The sequence below is a fragment of the Larimichthys crocea genome, chromosome XIV (genome assembly GCF_000972845.2).
Source record: "Larimichthys crocea isolate SSNF chromosome XIV, L_crocea_2.0, whole genome shotgun sequence".
NCBI lineage: Eukaryota > Metazoa > Chordata > Actinopteri > Sciaenidae > Larimichthys > Larimichthys crocea.
In genome coordinates this window covers 5,221,021-5,246,353 of record NC_040024.1, presented here as the reverse complement: position 1 = coordinate 5,246,353, position 25,333 = coordinate 5,221,021, and the positions used below count along the sequence as shown (strand labels likewise).

At 45.8% G+C, this 25,333-nt stretch overlaps 1 protein-coding gene across 4 annotated transcripts in view; it reads left to right on the top strand.

The window, feature by feature from the left end:
* The window catches only part of pcdh7b (protocadherin 7b), a 102,894-nt gene that overhangs the window by 28,523 nt on the left and 49,038 nt on the right, over positions 1-25,333 (top strand). For 2 of the 4 annotated variants that reach the window (XM_019276806.2, XM_019276808.2), the window contains exon 2: positions 19,952-20,171. The exons of 1 other annotated variant lie outside the window; for it this stretch is intronic. In XM_019276806.2, the coding sequence (XP_019132351.1) occupies positions 19,952-20,171 (220 nt within the window). The remainder of the gene's footprint in view (positions 1-19,951; positions 20,172-25,333) is intronic. One more of the 4 variants, XM_010735282.3, reaches the window with a different exon arrangement.

Below are 25,333 nucleotides of genomic sequence, written 5' to 3'. Positions count from 1 at the left end.
TTGCTATTTCTCTCAAGCTTCTTTTCTCCCAATTACTCTTGTCTGTGACCACGGGAAGCCTTATGGCTCACCCATTGGGTGCTGTCCAACGGATTTGATCCCCTGCTCTGGCCACGGCCATCTGTGTCTGTTGGCGTAATGAGAGAAAAGCGCCCGCTGGTCTCTCCTTCAATCCCCAGCTTCGGTCCTTGTGCATAAGCTCTGGACAACAGTAATTTGGTATCAGACTTTCATACGTTCGACCTCATAGCCCTGTCGCTGCTCATGCTTGCATAACCTTGCGGATGATGAAAACCGGATAAAGGGATGAATATATATTTGGAAATGTAAAATGAGCCAGGCAGAAAACAAGCACTATTTTGCTGTCTCTCTGCTCAGTTAGGCTGAAGAGATATGGGAAACATTCTGCTTATCCCCTGAGCTAATCCCTTTAGACAAACGTCCAATCCCTCAAAGCATGGTGCTCATTGCAACATCAGCCAATGGACAACATTGTCAAATAATGATTGTTCACAGTGCTATTTAAAGATTTTATATTTTGCAATTGATGAATGTATTTCTAGTTTGTTTTGTGTCACGGGGATTTTTGGTTTTGGTCTGTTTTCTTTAAATAAATAAATAAAAATGTCAGATGTTATGTTTGATTGGTACAAAAGGTCACAGTCTGCACAGGCCAGAAATACCAATGGAGCTACATTCAGTCTTTCAAACAGTACAAATATTTCCATCAGCACAAACTATGAGCACAGGAAAGGTTTTTTGGCAAGATAATAACTTTGAACTTTGAAATCAATAAGTGTTTTTTTTTTCAGACAACAAGTTCAGTAATTATTTTTAATCCAAGCCATAGTTCAACATTTCGGGAGATACACTTTGATGTCAAACGATGAGGAAATCAATACCACCCTGATGGTGGTCCATTAAGGCTACAGCCAGAAGCTGATTAGCTCAGTTTAGCTTAGCATGAAGATTGGAAACAAAGGGAGGCAGCTAACTTAGGTCTAAAAGCAAAACATCCATGTACCAGAACTTGAAGCTCACCAATGGCCGATTACCTTAGCTTAGCTTAGCATAAAGATGGGAAGAAAAGGGAAGCAGCGAGCTTAGTTTGGTCTAAAGGTACAAAATCCAGCTACCAGTACCTGAAGCTCACTAATAAACATGTTATTTATTTAATCTGTGCAAAACTTCAAAATATAAAAACAAGTTTGAGTGGTTTTAGGATGCTATGCTAAGCTAACAAACTGGTGGTATTGATCTTTTTTTATTTATTTTTTTATCTTACTCTCTGGAAGACAAAAAAAATAAAGGTGTTTCCCACAATACTGAACTATTTCTTTAATAATAAAGAACATTCAGTGAAATATGTTAATGTCTGTGTGAACATAGCTGAACATTACTGGGCACATCTGATGAATGGCTCACTGATGCGGTCTTTAAATTGACTTGTGCGTATGAGTGTGTGTGTGTGTTTAGCTTCAAATCCCACAGTGGGTTCCTCCCCATAATAATGATGCTATTAAACCCTGTGCTTAAGCTGACTTTGCTTTCCTTTATTCACCCCTCCTTTCCTCCATCCCTTGCTCTCTCTTTTACACCCTCTGCCCCCTCCCACACTTAGTGAACACTCAGTTGAACTCCCCCCCTACACACACACACACACACACTACGACAAACCTCTCCACCAATCCCTCCATTTCTTCCCCCGCTGCATTATTAGTGCATATAGCTCTCTCCTGGCTCTGCAGAAGCCATTAGCTGAGATTAGCAGCAGAGGAGCCAAGCTTCTCTCTCTCTCTCTCTCTCTCCCTCACTCACCCACTTTATTTCCTTTTCTTTTTCTTTTTTTTTCAGGCTAGCCATAGCTGCCACGCTCGCTGAATGATTACCATCCATTATAGGGCCTTATTGTGCTGACAGAGGCAACTTCGGGCCCTGGCCCCCAGTCGTAAAGAAAAAAAAAAAGAAAAGATAGAGACTCATAATCTTAGACACACTCCTTGTAAGTGTAATGTGTGTGTGTGTGTGTCAGGGAGAGAGACAGAGAGAAAGGGAGTTGACGTGACGGAGGGATGAGGAACAGAAGATAAGGCGCACCGGGATGTTAGCATAAGGGATTTGGAAGCAGGAAAGTGGGGGAGCGTGAGCTATGAATGCAAAACAAGGGAGACGTTTTTTGGCCGTGATCTGCGTTTTTTTTATCGCTTGTTTTGTTGAGGTTTGATGGATGCCGCCGCGACGACGGCGGCGCGCGCCAGCCATCATCTAGGCATCCTATACCCTATCTATCCACACACTACCGCAGATGAGGAGGAGGAGGAGCGGGGAGGGGGTGACAAATCAAGTGTCATTCTTTATTTACAATAAAAAAAAAGAAGAGATAAAAAACGTCCAACAAAACAGAACAGGTTCATTTCCTGGCAGGTTGTTAGAGAGATGGAACAACACAGGGAGAGGAATTCTGTCACTCGACTGGAACAAGACGGGGACGGAATATCAATCATTTCTCTCATTTTCTACCCCCCGTCCTTTCTTTTAAAAGTAAAAGAGGATGCTGTTGAGTGCAGTTTTTTTTTTTTTTTTTTTTTTTGGGCCCCCCTACCAGGCCTGCGGTGAATAATGTACAGCTCGCTTTGAACGAAAAGAAAAAAGGTTGCATTGTGGGTTGGTTGCGACGGGTTAAAGCGTACAAATCTGCGTGTTTTTACCTGAATGCGCAGAGGGATTTCTCTCAAGTGTTAACACCCCTTCCCTCTTCCCTCTTCTGTCTATCTGCGTCTCCCTCTTGTTTCTTCTTCGGTGGCTTGCCGAGCTGCATTTCAATGAGTCTATCCCCCCAAAAAAAAGGCCCCGTCAGTATTCTTGACAGATCTTTAAAAGCCCGCTACTGTAGTAAAACTGCGAGCAGGGGTGGGGGTGTGGGGGTGGAAATGACAAGTGGCGGTCGGAGATTCACCTGGGTTTAAATCTGTATTAGGAGTTTGAGCTTTTAGGGAAAAGTCGCAGAGTGTGTGTTTGTCAGTGTGTGTGTGTGTGTGAACAATCTGCTTCAACCCATCCATCAGCTCACGGTCATGACCATGTCTGTCGCCCCAACCCTGGCCCTCTTTACAAGGTCTGGATTAGCATACTGTGCTCCACCCCTCTCACTCTGTAAAAGTGTGTGTGTGTGTGTGTGTGCTCACGCAGAAGATGACAGGTTGTAACACCTCCGGCATTGGTAAACATGAACTTCCTATATTTGCACCCATACATTAGCACCTCCTATGATTGCATCCTCTCTTTCCTCTGCGACTCCACCTCCCTTTTTTGCCCCCGAACACATCACTCTTAATCACGTCCATCTCCCTCTCTCTGGCGTTCTCCACCCGCTCCACCCTGTCTTTTGCTCGACCCTCTTCTTTCTTTATTTGTAATCTATTTTACTCAACCTCTCTTTTTTCCCCCTCTCTCTCCTCTCTTCGCCAATACCCCGCTATCTCTTCCACTTCTCCCCTTCTTTACTACTTTTCAATCTCTCCCCGCTCAGCCACGCTTTTCTCTTTTTGTTTTCCATCTCGTCTCACTTACTCTCTCTCTCTCTCTCTCTGTCTCTCTTTCTCTCTGCCTGTGTTTCTCACCAGTCAATAATGAAAATTGCTTGCTACCTTGAATGGATTATGGGTGTGCGCAGGGGCCCTGGGTAGTTTGTTTGAAGGCGCAGCGGTGTCAAATGAAAAGGCCCGGGCCATTTTCTACCTGCCACAGGCCCTCTGCCTCCATCACACCGTGCACACACACACACACAGGTGGAGGCACACAAATAGCCGCATGATGGAAGCACACTCACACACACACACGCATCTGATCAATGACAGCGGATCAAGCATTACCACCCCTGCCTCCACACTCAAATGCTCTCCTCTACCTTTCTTCTCTCTCTCCCTCCGGTCATGTATTATGAACGTTGCCTAATTACGCAGCCCGGAATTCTTCATACGGGCTGGCACATTTATTTGTTTGCTTTGTATCTCTTTGCTTTCACTCTCTTGTATGCAAAAAAAAAAAAATCCTTCTGTGATAGAGTTGTTTATTCTTTGGCTCTGCCTCGCCCGAGATCAAACAACGAGCAGATTGAACGGGGACGGCGAGCGATTGATGGTCAATCCTCGGGGTTGCTACACGCCGAGAGGCGGGATGAAGTGGTAAAACATGCCAGTGGGGGTACGTGTCTTCTCCGCTTCTCGTGGAATTCAATCCGAAGCACATATGCTTCGACTGTGAGGCGCCTCTATAAATATGTTTTTCTCCCGTTAGCCTGCCACCTTCGTTGCGATGCCCGGGTTTGCTGATCCGAGATGCAGCGTTCTACCTCCTTTAACGCTGCTGTCCTGATGTATATTTAGTTCCCCCTTATTATCGCAGTAATTGCTCGGAGCGATGACTCATGACAACTATTGAGTGGACCCAACGAGAGGGTGTTTGTTTTTGTTTTTTTTGTGTGCAAAAACCCGGTCAAGCTCTGACTGACAGCATGAATCGTTACTGAAAACAAGAAACACATGAAGCTTATTTATTTTTGATGCATATTGCATCTTCCTCCAGCTAAGTGTAAAGCAGCTGCATCTGTTTGACAAATGTGTTGAGACGTCGTTAGTTCAACATTGATGCGGTGAGGGACAGAAGGGAGTGTGATTCTTGAACCTGTTTTAACGTCACATCCATTTAAACGCCACGTCCATCGGCATTTGTGTGTGTGTGTTCATGAATGTTTCAGGGCATTTGTTCACACGTTGGCTCTTGCTGTAGATGTGAATTATTCCGCTTGCTGGTTTCTAGCGATGGGAAGTTCAGCTCTTTTAAAAGATTCGTCTTTTTTGGCTCGGCTCCCTCGGAAGACCTCCCAGGCTTCTATTTTCAGGCTAATTTAGCAATTATGAACGGTTTGTGTGTTGGTTCATTTTTTTATTCAGCGTTTTCATAAAAGTTTTTTTTTAAAAAACAAAAAAACAACACAGTCTTTTCCAGGTTTATCGTTGACCCTTGTTCCTTTTACAAATTCTGCACACATCTTCCCAGTCTCCAATATCATCGCATTCAAATCCGCGTGTACCTGGCCTGTACCACTACCAGCAGCTTAAGCGGTTCACCCCGACGGGAGTTGGCTCTCAGAACCGGCTCGTTCACGTACAACCCATCACTGCTGGTTTGTGAGCTGTCCAAGCTCGGATAAAATAGTAAAAACAACAATTGTGAATTTAAATGTACAGCAAATGTTCCTCCAGTCCACGGCCAAAGTCTACATAACCAATCAGCGTTCCCTCTGCCGAGCAAATTTGCGTGGGATAAAGCGAGAGCCTCCTAATCTCTGAGAACATACTATATCAAACTTCTTTTCTTCGTATGCTTGCAATAACATTCTGGAGTTAGTGGGAGATATTCATGTGCTTACATCAGGTTTTGGACAAAATAGTGCCTCATCCTTTTCTCCTTGTTTTTCCACTTCTGTATAATTTTGTGCAAAAGGAAAAAAGAAGAAAAAAAAACATCTTCTTAAAGAAAAGACTTTCTGACTGAAAGCCTGTGAATGCAAGAGAAGCTTCGGGGCTAAGATTTCACAGCCGCTAATAAGCATTCAGCCTCATCTCCTCCTCTGCCTTGTGGTGACTTGGCTGCTAATGTGTGACTGACAAGCCTCGGCTTCTGTGTTGATTGAGGCTATTTTATTTATTTATTTATTTTGTCTGGTTGGCTAAACGCACGGCTGACGGACAGTTCTGGGTTTCGATTGTGGGTGCGTCGGGGTCAAAGTCGCACCCCGTGTCGGACGAAAAACAAAAAAAGTCGCGCTCTCCTCTCTTTTTCTGTCACCGGGCTCACGTTCTGAGGTTGAGAAAAGATTCAGTGGATTATCGCCATTTCTCTGTGTGATGGCCTTGGTTGGCTGGCTGCAGCAGGGAGCATTGGTTTTTATTTTGCCAGATTGCTTGGGCTGCCTCTCTTATTTGCCTGCTTAAATTAGCCCAGCAGGGACCTGTGGTTGCCAGAGTGGTTTTGTTTTGGGGGGGTTTAAATTTTAACATTAATTCTTTTCACATCTCTTTCTCATTCCATCCGCACACTCCGTCCCCCACAACAACAGATCAATAAGTATTAACTCTTAGCAGACCAGCAAACAGGAAGTTCACGAGGTCATGTATTAGAGTGCTTTGCAGGTCAGGCCTCGGCCTCAGCTCAGTCGTCGTATATAATCACTGGTCCCAGATCAGCAACACAGATGTACCTACCTACCTAACCCACATTAGTCTCTGTCAAAAGCACCGAACAGGCACAAACTGCTGATTGGCTAGCAGTCTATAAAAGCACGATGTATGTTGCATGCATGTTGTATGAACTCAGTACTCGGTGTCTTAAGCAGATAAAGGGCCCAGTGATCCTTTTAAATCCATCCCACAGCCGCTGTGTGTCGACTTCCTCGTTGGAACTAACAGCAAATGGCTCATTGATCACATCTCTTATCTCGTCCTACATTTGAATTCTACAACGATGCAGAACGAGTGAGGGCTCCTCTTTTACATTCACTCACCGCTGACACCATCTTGTACCGGGTGTTATCGCGGATGTGAGACGGGGGGGGCGGGGAGGGAGGGCGTTCCTATACTTGTAGCGGAGGGAGGTATATACGTGGTGGGTTAATCGAAGATCCCGCTAACCGAGGCCGCGTTATTAATCCAGTTCGGATGCCGTATCTAGGGTAAGCCTACAACACACACACACACTTAATGCGCCCTGCACAGATGTCCATGTAATGATACCACAAACAAAAAGACACAAATTCATTACAGAAAGAACACAAACGCACCTTTATCTCTCTGCACTATGAGGTATTTAATTGTCTAAATCACACAAAGCGGTGTAAACTATAATTAGCCGCGGGGTTTCCTGGTTCATTGTGTCTCCAGCAACCATGGCGATAACGCGTCCTTCGTTTCCTAAATGAGGGGATTTGTCCGAGACCAAAGAGAATCTGCGCTCGGCAGACAAACCGTGGTCGACTTCGATTTAACTGCGCGACAGTTTGAACGCCCGGATTTCATTCATGCGGATTCAGGTGGTCTCTTCGCTATCTCAGCCTCTCATCAACCTTCATCATCAGGGCCTCCGGCTGCTCTCGGGCCACTCTCTGCGAAATTGGCGCCGTGAGGACTTCAGCGCGAGGGCACAAATTAATTTCGACTTGTTAATTCCCTTTGAAAAAAAAAAAGGGTGAGGAGAAGAAGAAGAAGAAGAAGAAGGAGAATTAAAGAAGCAAGCCAGGTCGCTGTTTGAGTTTCTAATTGCCAAGGCCCAGAATGTGACCTACAGATGTGAAATTCCCCACTTGATGAAATATTAACTAGATTGTAGGGCTCGACGGAGATCAGCTGCACTGGAAAGCACTGTATAAAGAGAGAGAGACGGGAGGGAGGCGGGGAGGGAGGGAGAGGTGGCATTGCAACTCAACACGACTGAGGTTGATAGGGTCGTGTAAAGGAATGTGAGACTGAAATGGAACTCATTAGCGGGAGAGAGGGAAGAATGACAGGGACCTTTATTCCTGTGTGTGGGTTTGAGTGTGTGTGTGCTTAGGCATGTGAGCGTGAAGACACCAGAAAGTTCTTCCGCCAAGGTCTACTACGCTCACCTTATCTGCGGATTTACGACCCAACAAGCCGTTCGTCTCCCCCATCCTTGTTAGTATTACGCCTCGGCACCAAAGTGTTGCGATAAGCGGAGCGAGAGACGCGGGAATTAAGGAGTTGAGATTGAGTGTGATGGATGACTTGGTGGGCAATGTTCTTGACAGATGGATGAGAAATGAAAAGTTGTTGGTGCCGAAAAAAACAAACAAACTCACTAATGGCGATGATCACATCTGGATGGGCTGATACCTGACGTATGTCGGCATCCGGGAGAAAAAAACAACAAGAGCAACGCAATGACTTCTCCTTCACAGCTTGACAACTTCTGCAAAAAAACACCAGCAGGGTTATGATTTAAAAACATGTAGATGCTGAAAGTGTGTGTGACTGAGCCGCTACAGATGTTACAGTACGATTAAAACACCCCTGAAGTACCAATAAGACTCAGCAGATGTATTTCGGGGAACAAGGACAGCCACCTCGCCAGCCAACGCTCTTCAAGCCGCCTCCCGTGAGAGCGAACATTTTGAGATGTAGTGCCGCATGCTAACAACTACGGCCTCCGCTCCACACTCTTTGGCGTATTATACTTAGCTTATTGAGTTGTCATTTACGCCTGACCTGCTTTTCATTCTGGCCGAAGAAGAGGACCAGAGGCGCAGCAATGGGAGGAGGGAGGCAAAGTAAATACATGGGGAATAACAGAAACTGTAGCCTTCTAAATAACTACTCCTCCAGTGCCCCAAATTCATAATAATGTGGTCTGCACTGCAGATAAATAATACACACCCAATTTTCTCGTTAGCATAAAAATGTGGGCCAGGCGGCTCTGATTGTTGTTTTAAGCTCAGCTTTAGATGAATTGCCTCCCGTGACCTCTGTCTTTAAATTTACACAGTGAAGGGGGGGGTTGAATTAGCCGGCCCTGATGAGAGCCATCATTAGTGCAGTGGGGTGTAGTGCTTTCCCGCTTTATGATGCGATGAATAGGGAGCAAGCGGAGCAACCTCTGCAAATGAAGCCCATGTGGAAGTGCTAAAAAACTGCAGTTCCTCAAACGTCCACTTGAGGCCGGCTACAGAACAAGTCTCTCCATAAGTCCCCATATTGAAATGTTGTTTACAACCTGGTATAAAAAAACAGTTTTGGTCTATAGTTCATTTTCCCTGTTTATGACAACTGTGAGGGTTAACTCACCTGTTAAGATGATATTAAGGCTCAAAGTTGTACATAATTAACAGCGTCATGACTCGGCCCGCCTTGTTTTATCGATATAGGGAAGCAGTACATCCAACATGTTCAGCTTCGATATATATTCGATAAATTGTTAGAGTGAAAACCGGTTCGGCGGAAACTAGGTGTTGCGGAGCGGCGGGGCGAGTATGAGGTCAATCCCGGCCATTGTTCCGAGATCAAAGAGACGGAAAATGGCAATGTAATACGAGCTCAAATGAAATGGATGTTTTGTCTTTTTATGTGACAGCTTCAATTCTGGCCTTGAGTTTTGATGTTGTTTTTTTTGTTGTTGTTGTCGTTTTTCTGTTGTGGCTCGGTGAAGGCGGAGAAAGGGAAAGCAAGAAGAGAGAGGGAGAGAGCCGCCGCATCCCTCATCTCTTCCACAAGGACGCAGGAAAAGCCTATTCATAGCATTCACAAACACACATATCGCTAACCCGCCCTCTCCCGTCTTCATGCCTCCATATTGATCCGCCATCATGGATCCTTGATGATGCCGCACGTGATGCACTGCGCCGTTCTTACCCAGCTCGTCACTATCATCTGTCACGCGGACGTCGTTTTAAATCAATAACCGTCTTCTGAGTCATTGACCTCCGCAAGCCAGCCACCAAACACCACCAAACACCACCTACTTCATGAAACCAGCGAGCAGAACGGGTGCCTGTCACTGCGCAGACTGTTTGTGTGTGCGTCGTCTGATATGTCCACGCGCACGGCGTCTATCTTTCTCCGCTAGCTTAGGTTACTTCAATAGCCACCATTCTTCCTCTGTTCCCCCTCAATGCGTTCCCTGTCCTCACACAAGTCAGGTGCTTTCACCTGCGCCGCGAGGAGGTGGAGGTGGAGGTGGAGGGAGGGAAGGGTGAGTTGGGGTTATTTCATGAACGAGAGACACTGGATACGTTCCATCTGCTAAGCCCCGCGCACCGCCGCCGCCACCGCCATCGCCGCCACCGCTCTCCCCACCCGCCTTCATCCTCCAGCCTCCGCTGGCCATCTCACTGTCGAGTCTTTTATTCTCAGGATACCAGCTGCCGGTAAGGTGATAGGTGAAACACACTCACGCACACACACACACTTGTAGATACTTGCGTCGGTACAATTGGTACACAGCTCACCGAAAAACAGGCGCAGGTGTCCGGTAATCATGCCTGTTTGACCTTTTCGGATAACCTTTGATTAAAAAAAAAAAGAGAATATTTTCTGCATTCTGCCTGTTTACTTAAAGTCTTAACAAAGAGCTTCATTGTTGGCAGTCTCCTATGTAACCTGACCACGCTTTTTTTTTTCCTCTCCTTCCCTTTCCCTTCTTATTCAATAAGGGGGAACAGCTTGCAGCTTAGAGAGAGGACAGAAACAGGGCCAAATTGAACTACGCATATTTCTTTTGTACTCCTCCCGCAGTGTTTTTGTTTTTTTTTCTGCATTTTTTTTTTACTTATTGGGCAGATAATAGAAATACCAGAGGGGGACAAACAAAGCTGCGATGTTAAATGTGTTTGTGCTGGAGAGAGCACTCTCGTGACAGTAGGGACCAAAAAAAACCAACCTGACGCCATTATCAAATTTCCCGTTAGCTGCCCCAAAATTCCTGCGTAATGAGAGCTAATAGGGCAGGAGCTTAAAATGAGACCTTAAGATTTTTTCTTCTTCTTATTTTTTCTTTCCTTCGCTGCGTCAAAGCGAGAAACGAGCGTCGCGGGATCGGAAAAGAGAGGCGCCGTTAGCTAAGTGCACTCGAAGAAGAAGAAGAAGTCGCCTCGGAGGGAGAGGACTATTTTACACGCGGATTAGCGCGCGTATCAGCCGTCATCAGACAGCGATACAGAGCCTTGATAGACCGTCTATCTTTGATGTAGGGAGGTGGTGTGTGTGGGGGGGCTTATCTATTTCGCCTATCTTCTGTAACACACTCCTCGAACACACACACACACACACACACACACACCCCTTTAGAAGTGCTGAGATGGGGGAGAAGATTGGATTGTAAAGACGTATCTGCCTACAGTGTGTCACTTTCACTAAAGTCGGAAGTCAATGCAAATATCTGAATAGGCGCATGTCTATATGCAAACACACACACACACGCAAACGAACCAACTTTAGATGTAAATTGGAGATATTTATGTGTGAACACTGCGGACAAAGCCCCACAGGTGGACTGCGTCGTGCAAAAACACAAAGAAAAACAAAGCAACAAAGTGCCGCCTCAAACACTATTAAACATTTTTGTTTGGTCCCCACCCCCTTTTCTGGGTGAAAAAAAACAAAAAAACACACGGGGGATTGTCTGGTCTCGATCCAAACACACAGAAATTTCAATATTAATTTGGTCCGCACCTCTCGGGCAGCCTCCCTCAGCGTCCTAATCTCTAACCGCCGCGTATCTTCATTATCTGAAAGTGTGCTTTCATCTTAATTCCATTTTCATCCATCAAATGTCGGGGAGGTTTGACCTTGCGTGATCTCGACGGAGATAGCGAGGCCGGCGGAGGGAGATGTGGGGGGGGGGAGTGACAGAGACGGAGATAGGCGAGAGAGGAGGAGAGGAGTTAAGGAGATAACGGTGAGGGGGGGGGTGCTTGAAGTTGAGGTGACGAATGAGGGATGGAGGGATGGTGAACATGACTGGAAGACATGTGGGGGCAGAAATATCTTTCCACCGCCAAGTTTGGAGGTCTGTTAAAGGCGGCGGGGTGTGTTCCATTTCTCATAATCCTCATGTGGCACCAGCAGAGAGTAACACGCGAGCGACTACACGTACCTCTTTCATTTACTTTCCTATCCCGCTGCTCTTTAGTCATTCCTCTCCTCTCCTCCTCGCTTGCCTTGGGCTTTTTTTTTTTTTCCTTTCTCCCCATCCTCCTTCATCCTCTCTCCCGTCTCACCGCCGGGTTTATTTGTCCCGACATTAGGGTTTAATTACTCAATTGTTTTCATAATTGTTTGGATCGTAATTGTCCTAGGAGCAGGTGGTGGATGGGACCTGTAAGGGAAGCATGTGTGTGTGTGTGTGAGTGATATGATCAGGACATACAATTGGCATTCATCTCATGAAGGCAGAGACACGCCACCTGCTGGTACCATCCTGATGAAACGAGGGAAGTGTGTCTGTTACTAAATATGACACACATGGACAGGCGCTACACACACACACACACACTACTTATCCCACTTGAATGATACATGCCTGCGTGATCATACTCAAATAGAACGCCTCATTAGCGGATAAGCCGGCTCTGCTCTCTAACCTCCCCCGATCTATCTGTCTCGTCTCTCTTTTGCCTGTTTGGATGGCAGCCCTGATCCCCTAAATGCAGGTTATCTGTCATCAGTGACTCAGGACGGTAAATAAAGAATCATTTATCAGCCTGTCTCATTCTCCTTCCCTTATCTCAGTTTTTTTTTTGTCTCCTTTCTTTATCCTCCTCTCCGCAATCTGTCTATCCCCGTAGATCCTATCGCTACATTCTTCCCCCCTCTCTCTCTCTGTGGTGACATTAATTTCTTTAGATATGGCATATGAAGGCTTCCAAATCTTCCATCTGTGCTCGTATGAGGATAGGTAGCACACAAAAAAAAACAAAAAAACAAAACAAGTGAGCTGCTGTGCCGCCATATCCGTAGAAGCCAAGGCTCAGCAGCGCCTGGCATTTGGCCGCTACCGCGCCATTTCCCGGAGTCCGTTGATGCCGTGTCATGCTTTTCCCGCTGACACCGAGAGACCTGTGTCACAACAAGCTAACGTTATCCCCCGCGCCCCGGGCTTGTCACGAGCTGACAGTAGTAGGCCGTTGGTCAGATGCAGCGCCGCCGCCACCACCACCACCTCCTCCACCCAGTGTAGACACAATGCCAGAACTGAAAACCTGACGGCAGGGTGACATGTGAAATGACATGACAACGACACACACACACACACTTTGAGTTACGCTCGCAGATAGAAGAGATACTTGAACGCCTGAGTACGCAAGGAGCTAGCGTTGAATGGCGTGCCATTTAGAAACAAGGGGGTTCGAATTTGGAAAAAAAAGCAGGAAACGCGATCTCAGGATTTTGCAGGCAGACTCTATGTAAGCAACACCAGGGTCAGGGTTTTGGTTGACACTCATTCCCAGCGTCTGCCAGCACTTGTGTCAGCAGCAGTGGTTCGAACATGGTGACACAGGAGAAGGCCCCCATCCATTCATAATGAGAGGATGTAACATAATTCGCGATTGACAGACGCGGACGTTGCTTTGGAAATCCACAAAAAAAAAAAATCACCACAGCACAAATGGAAACACATTAGCCGTTTTGGTCGACAATGACGCGGCTCGCTTTATGAATTACGAAGCTTCATTCTATCAGCTACATGACGACACTAGGCTCGGTCATGATGGGAGAGCCGGAGAGGGGGGGGGAAAAAGTGGCACAATCCTTACAAATAGTGTTATTTGTCAGCTTGAAGCTAATCCACTGCCACTCAACACCAACCCATGTCCACCCCCACCCCATCCATCAGCTGACACACACACACACACAAAAAAAAAAACACTCCTCCTTTTGCCATTCAGAGCAGGTCAGGGGTTGGGCTAAGCTTCTGAAGATGTTCAAACGCATCCCCCCAGAATAGTATCTCTGTTACACCAGTGGCCTAATCCGCCACTTGAAGAGCAATTAAAAGTTTAGCCCAGACTTTAAGAAAGTAAGCATGTGTGATCTCTCTTTTTTTTTTTTCTCCCTTTTAATTTTTTTTCTTCGGGTCTGTCTCTCCGGCTGTGCACATGGGGTGCATGCTAATAGGAAAGTGCAAGCAGTGGCACTCTTCCAAAGGCATTCCAAACACTCTGGGAAAAGAGAGAGACTAAAGCGATGTGGATGAAGGAAGAGAATGAAGCACGGGATGGAAGTATCACCCACTTTCCTGCTTCCTTATCATCTATTTCCCTTCCTTTCCCGTTCTTTGTTCCCTCACCCCCTGTACTTTTAGGTTCTCCAACTTTAAATTCCCATTTCCCTGTTCTCAATCCAAGTTCCCAAGGCGCGAGCTCTGAGAATTTATCCCCCCAGAGTTCTTTTGGGGGGACTTTTTATGCCTTGTATCAACTTTTAATGGCTCAGCCCCAACCATACAATTGTCTGAAGCATCGGGGAGTTCATGTTTTGGGCTTCCTGCTGTCTTTTTGGATTTATTAAATAGTCTTTTCCTTACAAGAGCACATATATTTATACAGCTATTTCCTCTGCCAAAGACAGCAGTAAAGGGTCAGTAAAGACTCAAAGGAACGCCAGTGGACTAGCGCTGAAGGACATTCAATTGATCGGTGTGCTGTCTGATCATAAAACGACCACATGGTAAAATGGACGGTTAAAAAAAAACGGGAAAAAAAACACTCTCCCCGTTTGAAAGATCGACAAGAGAGTGCTAATGGTATCATCAACTCTTAACGAGACTGTGTGCTGTGTTGCCCATAATGTCTGCACCTCCTGCAATAAAAGTATTTATAAAGGTGTTTAAAATGTTATTATCAAGCTTCTGTGCCCGTGTGGATTGTCTGACCTCGCAGCTCTGCTGTGAATTAATGATTGGCATTCAAATCTGTCAGTCTAATCTAACTATCGCTGATTATATTCAAATCCATTACCGTGTGCAGTTAAGATGAAGAACTAGCAGCTGGGTGCCCTTGCGAGACTGTCTGTCTTGAAAAGGATGTCGGGGAAAAAAAACACAATTTTTCAAACCCAACCGAGTAGAACAAGAAGGGGGAAAAAACACTTTTTGCATCTTTGTTGACTCAGAAGATAATGTTGGAAAGAAAAGAAAAAAATCAGACGCCGAACTCGCAAGAATCTCTTTTATCTCGGCTTTGTTTTTCTTCCTTTCTTCTTCTCCTGGAGTCTTGGGTGTTCTTTGGAAATATCCCTCCTCCTCCTTCTCCTCCTCCTCCTCCTCTCCATCCTTAGTGACCTGGGAGGAATGTGTGCGGAGGAGTGAAGTTCGAAAGAAGGCGTGAGGAGGGGTGAGGATAGGGGGGTTGAACATGAGGAAGCGAAAGAGGAGCGCTGGAGCTCGACAGGGCCAAAGTTATCAGTCAGACTAGAACATGATACCTGAGACTCTGCAGGCGGTTGCACCAACAAAGCTGGAGCCAAATACTCGGACAGAATTCTTACAACTTACTCAAACCCTGGTTTTTTCCTTTCTTTCTTTTTTAACGAAATTCCCCTGGTCACTCTGGAACCTAACGCACCTGAGGAACCATCCTGAAAAAAACGGCCTCTTATTATTGATTACTGTACCCTGGTGTTCTGCGCTCAGCTTAGCAGGTAACATAGTAATTAACCGCAACTGAGAAGCACCCAAATAGAACCCGAATCCACTCTGATCAGATTCCAATTGATTTCCAGTCAGACATTCACCTTGAGGGCATCTGTCTCATTTATCGCCTCAGCGTTGGTGTATCTCATGATCTTTTTAATTCACAGCGCTGGAATTACACTTCACCCGCGTTTGAGCTTTGCACGGGCAAGCAGCCGTGATTGGCTTAAGCCAATTTAATCCCCAGGAAGTATGTTGTTTGGTGTACTGTAGCTATTTGCCACTTTATGCCAGTCTCAGGTGGCATATCACAGGTCACTGTCTGGTTGCCCATTAAAAATGAAACATGGCTTCTTAATTACCGACTGGCACTACTCGTGTGTCGCTCCCCTCTCTCACTCTCTCTGAATCTGTTCATCACCCCTACACACACACATTCGACTTGCCTCTTTATCTTTCTTTCCATCTCACTTACTCATACTCTCCGTATCCCTCCATCTTTCCCTTGGTTGACTGCAATAAGACACTGGCCCTGCAGTTTATGTTTGCTCCCCTTGCCCCAAGTCCAGCCCAGCCACAATTACTTCCTGTGGTTCACGGTAGTGGGTCACTGCCATCCGCCAAAGGTATTTACAGCTGAAATTACACACACGCACAGTGTTTTCCCCCCAACCAGACCTACCTCCATCGTTCCATTATCCTTCACTCTGTCCAGAGGCTCTTGTGAAGGTGGGCTTAATTATAAATCCAGACATCCAGAGAGAACGGGTTCAAAAGTCTTCCTGAACGGATGACGGGTTGCAGTAGAGCGTAAACACAGTCACCATTGTGTGTTCGGTACATGCACTGAATCACATCGTGAGTGGCATTTCATATGGGAGGACGATTGGAGGTCCGATAATGAGAATGTTTTCGGACATTAAAGCTACCGTATACCCTGGAGCGATTCGTCAGGGTGGGGATCTCTGATCCGAACAACTCCCGAGATTTCATGCAAAGGCAGAGCGCTCGACTTCCAAACAATGTGTTACCCATTCAAGGTTTGCCGGGAGATAAAAGCGCAAGTGCGGCTCAAACAAAGTGCTGCTGACAGCGGCTGGACGTTTAGTTTTTGGGGCAGAAGAGGAAATGAAAATCAAATCCAAGAGGTCACACATTATTGACACTGAGTGGCGCGCTCGTGTTTTTATTGGCTCCAGTGCCACTTGAGTCAGTCGGACCATGTGTTTCCCCTTTAGCATTCAGGAAATAGGATCAGGCCAAGCTCCCAATAAAACCTGTGGCTTGTTTGCGTTGTTCATTTTTTGGGATGGCGGATTCGCTCACCCGTGGCTGTCACAGCTGGCTTTCAATCACAGGCACACCCCAAAGAGGCCTTCAACTCAACTGGCGGGACCTGGAATGGGGGTCTAAGCATCTGGTAAAGATAAAACAAACTAGTGCTAACCCTAATGAAAGCCATACATTTAAAGTGTGGTGACTTCTTGGCAGGGCACAGCGTGGCGGTTTTGCTTTAGTTTATTCATCGGTATATGTGTGTGTAAGTGCTAATTTGATAAGATTTTGTTTGGGTTTTTTTATAATCTCTGAATCCAAGGCTGTAATATCACATCATAGACTGTCAATAAACTGAACTCCCTCCCAAGCATATCCTTGGAAGTGGCTCTGCTTTAAAAATAAATGGTTACCGAGGTCATGACATTTCAATTTACTTGTGTACGGGTGTGCTGCTTGTGTTTCTGGCTGGGTCACCGCTAGACTGATTGGCAGCTGAGTGGACCGTGAGGGCGGGAGGTCAGGGTAGGAGGTAGGAGGACCTGCATCAAAGGGCATGTACTCGGTCAGGCTTTACAAAACGCAGCAGTGTCTGAAAATGGCCAGTATCTGGTGAGAGGGAGGTCAACCGTGTGCCATGTGACAGCATGGACGGACAGCGAGGGGGAACACTTGCACTGTAACACCCACAGCCAGCTTTTTATTTCTCACAACGTAAAATCTCCCTCGCCATCACTCATGCATTAAAGTATCTTCAGGGTGACAAAACTCCAGCCGTCAAACCCGTGAGTGTGGCAGATCATTTTGTTAATTTGTCCCCGTGGTTTGTCCATGTGACAAATCCCGAAAAAAATCGACTTCCCTTTGAGTACTTGAAAGCCAGAAAGCTATATGTGATTTCACACAGCGCGGTGGACAATTCATCTTTTCATCCCGGGCTACGACTAAGAGACACACACAAAACGAAACATAAGCACACCAATATAAAGAGAAAAATGACTGAGAAAGAATCGCTTTTTTATTTTATTCATTTATTTAAAAGACACAGAATGAAGGGAGCGAAGGTCGCTGTGCAGACGGTGGTTGCTGCAGATTCTAATCCAAAGCCTCCGGCGATCTCCGCATGAACTCCATTTCTGGTCTGCAAACAAATTAGCTTTTTTTTTTTGTGCTTTTTTTTTTCCTTCCTCCTCTCTCTTCTATCTCGCTCTCCCTCCAGTGAAAATAAGGGGAAATTCAGGTGAATAAAATCTATTTGTTCATTTAACTTTTCTTTTTTTCCCCCCCTCCTCTCTCTCCTTCCCGTCAGCTTCTTTTCTCTCTCTCCCAAACTCAATTTTCCCTGGGTGCGCGCTTGCTGGAGTGTTTCTTTTTCTTTGCAGCGGCCTCGCCAGCAATTCATTAGGCAACAGTCGTTTAATTCGTATCATTAGAAAAACCGTGTTTCCCAAGGAGTGTGGCACTCTGCTAAATCTGATCCAGACGAAGTACTTCTTTCTTTTTTTTTCCCCTCTCTGACCGCACACGCAAGTGTTTGAGAGAAATAGAGTTAAAACAAACAAACAAATATTTTAAAAAAGATGCTTTAATATCTTAACATCTCTTCAAGTGTTATTGCACTTATAGGAAGCAGTCCTCCTTCTGGGCCACCGATTTTAATTATGCAACAAATGTTTGACTATCCAAGTGAAATTTGCATGAATATTTATACCAATTCATTTGTTGAGTGTTGATTGTAATTACATGGAAACATGATTTATTGCCAAGATTGTTGTGTTAGCCAGCCAGCCAGAGAGAAGGAGAGAGAACGGAAATATATAAATAAATGCAAATGTATTTTATCCCCCCCCCCCCCACACACACACAGAAAAAGGAAGCCCATTTCTCCCAGTGCAAGTATTATTATAGTATATATATATATATATATATATATATATGAGAGAGAAAAAAATCTTCCACAGTATGCGGTTGGCAAAGAGTCATAGGTTCTTACAGAAAGTGTCAGATGATTGACGAAGTAACAAAAGACGTTCACCTTTATAAGGGGACCTGTCAACACTTGATGTCTCCTATATATGTGTGCGTTCACGCTTCATTCGTCACTCTTTTTTTTTAGGAAAATAGACAGACATGCTAAACATCTGCTGACGGGATGAGGAAGAGCTTGACATGTTTTGGCATCTGCCTCTCAGATCAAGCGACGGTGTCAGATAGGTTTCTGGATACAGGTACAAATTAAAGACGCCATTATCAATCATAACAGATTTGTATTTTTTTTACGTCACCAGGTGATGCAGTTTGGGAGCAAGTAGAAGGAGAGGGAGCCAGGTGGGGGGGGGGGGGAGAAAATGTTTGAGTAATGGGGCCTCTGTTCTGCTTAATATTCTCATGATGGAACAAGGAAACAAGGAGGGCAGAGGGAGGAAGGGAGGGAGGAGAACATGAGGTCCAGCGAGGGGCTGGAGGAGAAGATGCACAGAAACAGAGGCACGGCTCTGGCTGTGTTTGTATCTAATTAATGAATGGCATTAGCCATTTGTTATGCCATTTATTCTGGTAATGACCAAGCCTGATCTTTCATTCCTCGCCTCATGCTCATTCCCCCCACTTTCATCACCCCTCTTCTTTGCCATTTACCTTTGTACAACGCTCAGACAGGGATTGAGAGATGTAGAGGGAGGAAGGGAAACGGACCGAGACAGTGAGAAAGAGGCCTCGGCTTTTAATGACATGCTCTGTTACTGCTTAACTCAGGACACTGCTCGATAACGTGTTAGAGCGGACTACCCATATTGACGGCATGAGCACACACAGCTCATGTAGCAAAACCTTGTGCGCCTTTGCACATGCAGTCGAGGAGCTGTTCCGGTTCTGTACGCGCTTCGCCTTCGCGTTTGTGCTTTCGCTCTGTGGCATCGAATCAGACCTCCTACAGGGCCGAGCGCTTGTTCACCTTGTCCTCTTTTTAGTGGGTGAATAAACAAGCGAATAAGCCCGGTGCCTCCTTAGTTGTATTTAACATACAGGTTTAGCCAACTGCCATGTCTGCGTGGTCCCCAGAGCTTCGAGGGAGCCTGTGAAAGGCTCCCTTTGTATAGCTTCCTGCATGTCCTATTACAAGGTCTTCCTATTGAAAGTTTTCAGGATGAAAGAAAGGCAGGACCTTGTTTGTGGTAATAAAAGGCCTTTGTTGGCCCTTGTGATAGACCAGATTAGGTTGTGTGTCTTATTTTTGGGGTCAGGACAGTGGCATTACTGCAAATGTCCTTAAAAAATGGAGCTTTCAAACTTCTGCGACTCCTTCTCCAGTTCCTTACCCTTGCCCCCCTTTTTCCTGACCTGTTTCATCCTGACCCGAAATCCCTTCCCAAGATCCAGAGGATCCAACTCCCTAGTTGTCGTCACAAAGTAAGAACAAAAAAACAAAAAAAAGTCCCTTTTATAGTGACCCCCGGCCGTTTGGTTTCTCTTGTAGCCGTTTCGCCGAGTGACCTTCTCGGTGGTGAGCCAGCCCCAGGACCCTCACCAGCAGGGATCGCTGCAGAGCTGCTACGACAGCGGCCTGGACGAGTCGGAGACGCCCAGCAGCAAGAGTTCGTCGGGCCCCCGGCTGGGCGCCCTTCCCCTTCCCGAGGACAGCTACGAGAGGACAACGCCGGATGGCAGTGTCGGTGAGGCAGAGCACATGGAAAATGGTAGGGGCAAACACTGAAAGGAGATTAAGAAAACGCTAAGATACAGGAAACACACTCACATACTGCCTAGAGCATTCATGTAGCACGCCCAATGGCAGACAGTCTCAGTAACACACAAAAACATGTGAGGTTCTGTAGAAGTAGACGTTTCCTTTGGGTGTTTTTGATTTGGAAAGTTGGGTTTTGGCAATGGTTAGTCAGATCTGTTGTGTAGCTGGCGTGGTGTTGAGATTGTGGCTACGGCAGCTGTCGAACTTTTATTAACGCTAAAACTCATGGAAAGACGAGGTGTGGGATTTATCATAAAACCTATGATTCTGTTTCAGAAACGTCAGGCTTATTTGATCAAAGGGGCTACACGAGGGAATATATGTAACAGATATATTCTTTCAGATCAACACCTTTCAGATCGTCTTCCTCCTTTCAGTTCGGCAGCTCTTCTTCTTTTGGACCTTTTTTTTTTTTTTACAACTCCCGTTGAGTTTCATTTGTCATCTAGGTTTCGACTTGACTGAGGATAGATTTTTTTCGACAAGAAAGGAAGTAGTAAAGTTGGGGGCGTATCATTGGGGGGCTAATACCCAACTTGGATTGTTTAGAAGCCGTACTGACTTGCACTGTGCGTTTGGCTCGAGGCTCTTATGAAGAAGTTCATTTTTCTACAATTGGGACGTAGAACTGATGTTCTGTAGGTTGTAATGTGAAAAGACTAGCCTAGAGAGAAAGAGATTGAGTGGGAGCAGTGGAAAGCAATGGGTCCGATTGTAAAGGCAGTCCCTCGGCACAGTAATGCATCTTCCCTTGCAGAACTTTCTCACAGCTAGCCTGAGCTAGTTTCCTACCAAGGCCAAAACATGTGTGAATGTGTGTGTGTATCTGGGTGTGCAGTGAGAGATGGGGGTAATGGTCCCATTCATAGTCTAGGAGTCTGAGGCGATGCTTAACAAGGAGTAGCTGTCTTGAGAGTGCTAAGCCTAAGTGCAGAGGCTTCCCCACTGCAGCTTAGGATAAGGATATTCAAATGGCTTAAAGATTCACATCCTTGCTTCTTTTCTTTTTTTTTTTTTAGATGGGGATGTTTTGTAGATGACGTCTTTACTTATTTCAAAATCCATGTAGTCAATGTAAGGTTCCATTGTGTGCACGAGTTGAAGCCAGGACAACAGGATGGATTTACCTTGGGGGAATATCTAAGAGGGTTAAATGTCTTGTTATGGGTTTGCAATGACCCTGATTGGGGGATAGAAACCAGACAGATGTGCGCATCAAACAGGCAGTTGCACAGGTGTCCACAGTGAGTTCCCTCGAATGTTTTTTTTTTTGGGGGGGGGGCCTTAATGGAGATTAAGAGGGATTTGAAAGACTTTTAATGTGAGCTGATAGGACTACCTTGTGGATATTTAAAAATCTCCTTTGTCACACAACAGACACTCGTTTACTGGCCAAATTAGACCCAATTAAAATACTCATATCAATTTTCAAAGTCTTTTTTTTTTTTTTTTTTTTTTAATAATTGGACAGGGACAGTCGATAGACGACCACCCAGTTAGATGAAAAGCGTGATCAGACTGTCAATCAAATCCACCGTGAGAACAAAAACACAGATTAATCCGAAAATGGATTATTGAATCTCAAAAACGTGTCATGTGTCATAAAATAGTGTCCAATTTGAAATATTTTTACAATTAGCACATCGGGCCGAGATATATGGTAATGTGATCCCAGTCAATTTTGGTGTCGGGCTCGGCGCGCACATGTTGTTAATTCTCTCCTTTCCACGGTTTCTCTGAGAGAGTGCTGTTGCAAAGTTTACTGGAGCTTTAGAGGAGATTTGTTGGAGGAACGGAGTCAAGGTCAATTCATGAATCAGTCTCCATCCAAGAGAAACAACATGCTCTGCTGCTGCTCGCTATCTTTAGTGAGATCAGCCGAAACCGATGTGTGTGTGTGTCTGTAGATGGAAAGGCAGCCGTACAAGTGAGATTGGAAGTGTGTGCGAGTGCAATGTGAATATTTGTCTGTTTTGTTTTCAATCTCAAATCAACCTCGAAATCTCACATCTTCGCAGCGCATTTTATACAATTCGGAGCTCTTACAGCTTGTACCGAGGCTATGTGGAGATACGATCCGGTGACCTCGTGGTCTGAGAGACTAATTTGTCTAGGTCTTGTCATTCAATCACAGAAAAAAAAAAAACAGCTGTGTGTGTCCTTGAGGAAGATGTCGAGCCCCCGCTTGCTCACTTATGCAAGGTCACACCGGATGAGGGCATCAGCTAAACACCTCGGTGTAAAGTAAATGCAATCATCTAAGGTTAGGGCAAATATTGGCAAACTGCTGCAGGCCTCTTGAGGGATCCTAACTACAATCATTAGCACTCCCCCTCGTGTTGTAGCCAGAGCGCACAGTCGGCACTGCGTTCGCTTTATATGTTATATGAGGAAAGAGGGGAGAACTAACGTTAGCAGATGGCTTGCTGTGGCGCTCGGGTAATTGCAGCCGTTTACGTGCGTAATGCGACAATGATTCGTGGCGAGGGTGTTTCTTTCTTTTTTGGGGTCAGACCAGAATGAAGCAGGGACAGCGGAGGATAGAACGCCCTAACTTTGTGTTGATTTGAAATGTGAATGTGTTTAGATGAAAGAAAACGACAGCTCAATTCAAAACTATCAAAGATTACAACCTTGGGTTCAAAATCACAAGAGGCAGTTTGAAAACTTGGAAACTGCGGAGTCTTTTTCATTCGCCGTGTTACTGATTCATCATGTCTCGCTGCCGTCGCTTTGTGAAATGTGGACAAAGGCTAATGTCCCTTCTTTGAATCCATCCTTTTTCTTTCTTTTCCTCTCCTTCCTCCCCGGCTCTGACTTGCTTGTTGTCGATCGATGTTCGCACAATGTTCAGGAACAATCGTGCTCCAGTGCAGCTGCCCGTCTGCCTCACACACATGAATGCACGCACACAAGCACCCGATCTTCGACACACATATGCAGGCATCCATACTAACATGGACCCAGACAAACACAACACACACACACACACCCAAAGTCTGTTTTTCAGCCCTTCGCTCTTCATCCTTTCTTTCTTTCCACCCTGCACAGATGTGCCAAGGGATCGTGTTTTCTCTTTCCTCATCTCCATCAAGGTCAGGTTTCGAACTTTATTATTTTTTATTGGTTGACTTCTTTCCACGGGGAGTGTGAAGAGAAGGGAAAAAAAAACAAAAAAAAACCAACCTCTCCATCCAAGTCAGATTCCTCCAAAACTGATTCAAGAAAACAGGGAGTGCTGGGGTCACCGCGGGAATATGAACACATAAACAGGGAGTGCTGGGGTCACCGCGGGAATATGAACACATTCTTGACCTATTCCACACTGCAGGAACTACCAGACGAGACTCCTCTGTAGCTTCGTCCTCACAGACTTTGCTTCGGCAGAGTGAGAGACAGCTGCACGTCAGGAACTCGTCCAGTTGGACGGCGCACAAAAAATTCCTAGTCTTTAGCTACCTGCGAGAAACACATCCATTTAAGCGCAATTCTCGAAGCCGCGCTCGGCTCTGCACATTTGCTCGGCTGCGACATTTCATGAAGTCTTGATCTTCTTCTCGATGCACAGCTGGGCCCCTCACTTATTCATAAGCTTACCCCAGTGCTCATCAGATATTCATAAACGCTGAGTGTTTGGAGTCAAACACCCGATTAGGCCGTTGCAGATGTCAAAAAGCCGCTCCAGATGAACGCCGGGTCAAATACTTTGGTGCTTTATTATTGATCTAGATCTTCCCGTGTTTATTCGCCCGTTCATCGTGAGTGAGGTGTCTGAGCTCCCGGCGTTGTTAGATGTAATATTGCCCGATATATATAAGCGCAGCTATACGCGGCGTGCTGTGCACTGCCAATGATCCATCCTTTTTCACCCACAGCGTAAATCATTGGCTTTTTTTTTTTTTTTTAATATATAGAATAAATGCTTATGTATGACTTTAGCACAGCTTTACCTCCAACGTGCTGTAGCGGCAAAAGGAATCTGCAGGTTTTTAGTTTTAAGGAGGAACACCTTCCCATAAAAGGAACTATTTTCTCCATATTGCAGGAGTTATGTGTGCTGGATGATGACACATTCATTTACTCAACTTTTTATCCACCGCTACATCACCACACAGAAGCCCGGTGCCTGATTTTGTTTATGCTGGCTGCTAAGACAGATGAATAGTGCAAATTTATTGTAGCCTCTAAGAGAGTAATAGCACGTCCGTACCGGCTGCTAACGTTAGCATGCCTCCCACGTTTCCTGTGCTTTGGCTGCCAGACAACCACCCCCCTAGCAAACACACACACACACACACACACACACAAACACATGGCAGACTATCTCTCTCCTGTCTCTCCTGCTGAGAAATCTCGGGGTACCACCGCTGGATTACAAACATCATCATTTAGTGTTGGCTAGGCCCGGGCCCCAGTAGAGAGGACAGACAAGTGGCACATCACAGCAGTTATCAGTCAGGTAGTCGAGCGAGCACAGACGCCTTGTGAGCGTTCACTAACGCTGACACGAGCTCGGGGAACAAACAAACCCAACAACACGAGGCAGACGGCCCGAAAACGCACAAAGAAATACACATATTAAGCACACACACACACTCCTCATTCAGCACAATGAGGCACTGCATCATTTTCCAGCTCCGTGAAGCACCTCACTAGATCACTCCATTGTTGTTGTTTCTCTCTATTTACGACGCTTTGCCCGTTGGAACGCTGCTTAGCCTGGTTAATAATGTGTGTGTGTGTGTGTGTGTGTGTGTGTGTGTGAACGCCGTTCATTAGGCAAGCCCAATTGTAGGGCCAGATGGCAAAGCGAGTTTGTTTAATTAAAACCATTCATATTTCAAGAGCGGAGAGCGGCAGCGGCGCTGGTCTTAGGTCTGATTTCCCTCAACTTGGTTAGAGGGATGGGAGTTTCGATGGGTGTGTGTGTGTGTGTGTGTGTGTGCCCATCACAACCCGACAGAGGAGAGCGGTGTGGTGAAAAATCACCACAGCGGAAGGCGCCCGCGCTATCAATCAGCATGTTACACACGCCTTTTTTCCCCTCCAACCACCCCAACATCGCCTTCCCCAAGGTCACGGTCCATGTGTGCACGAGTTTAAAAAAAAAAA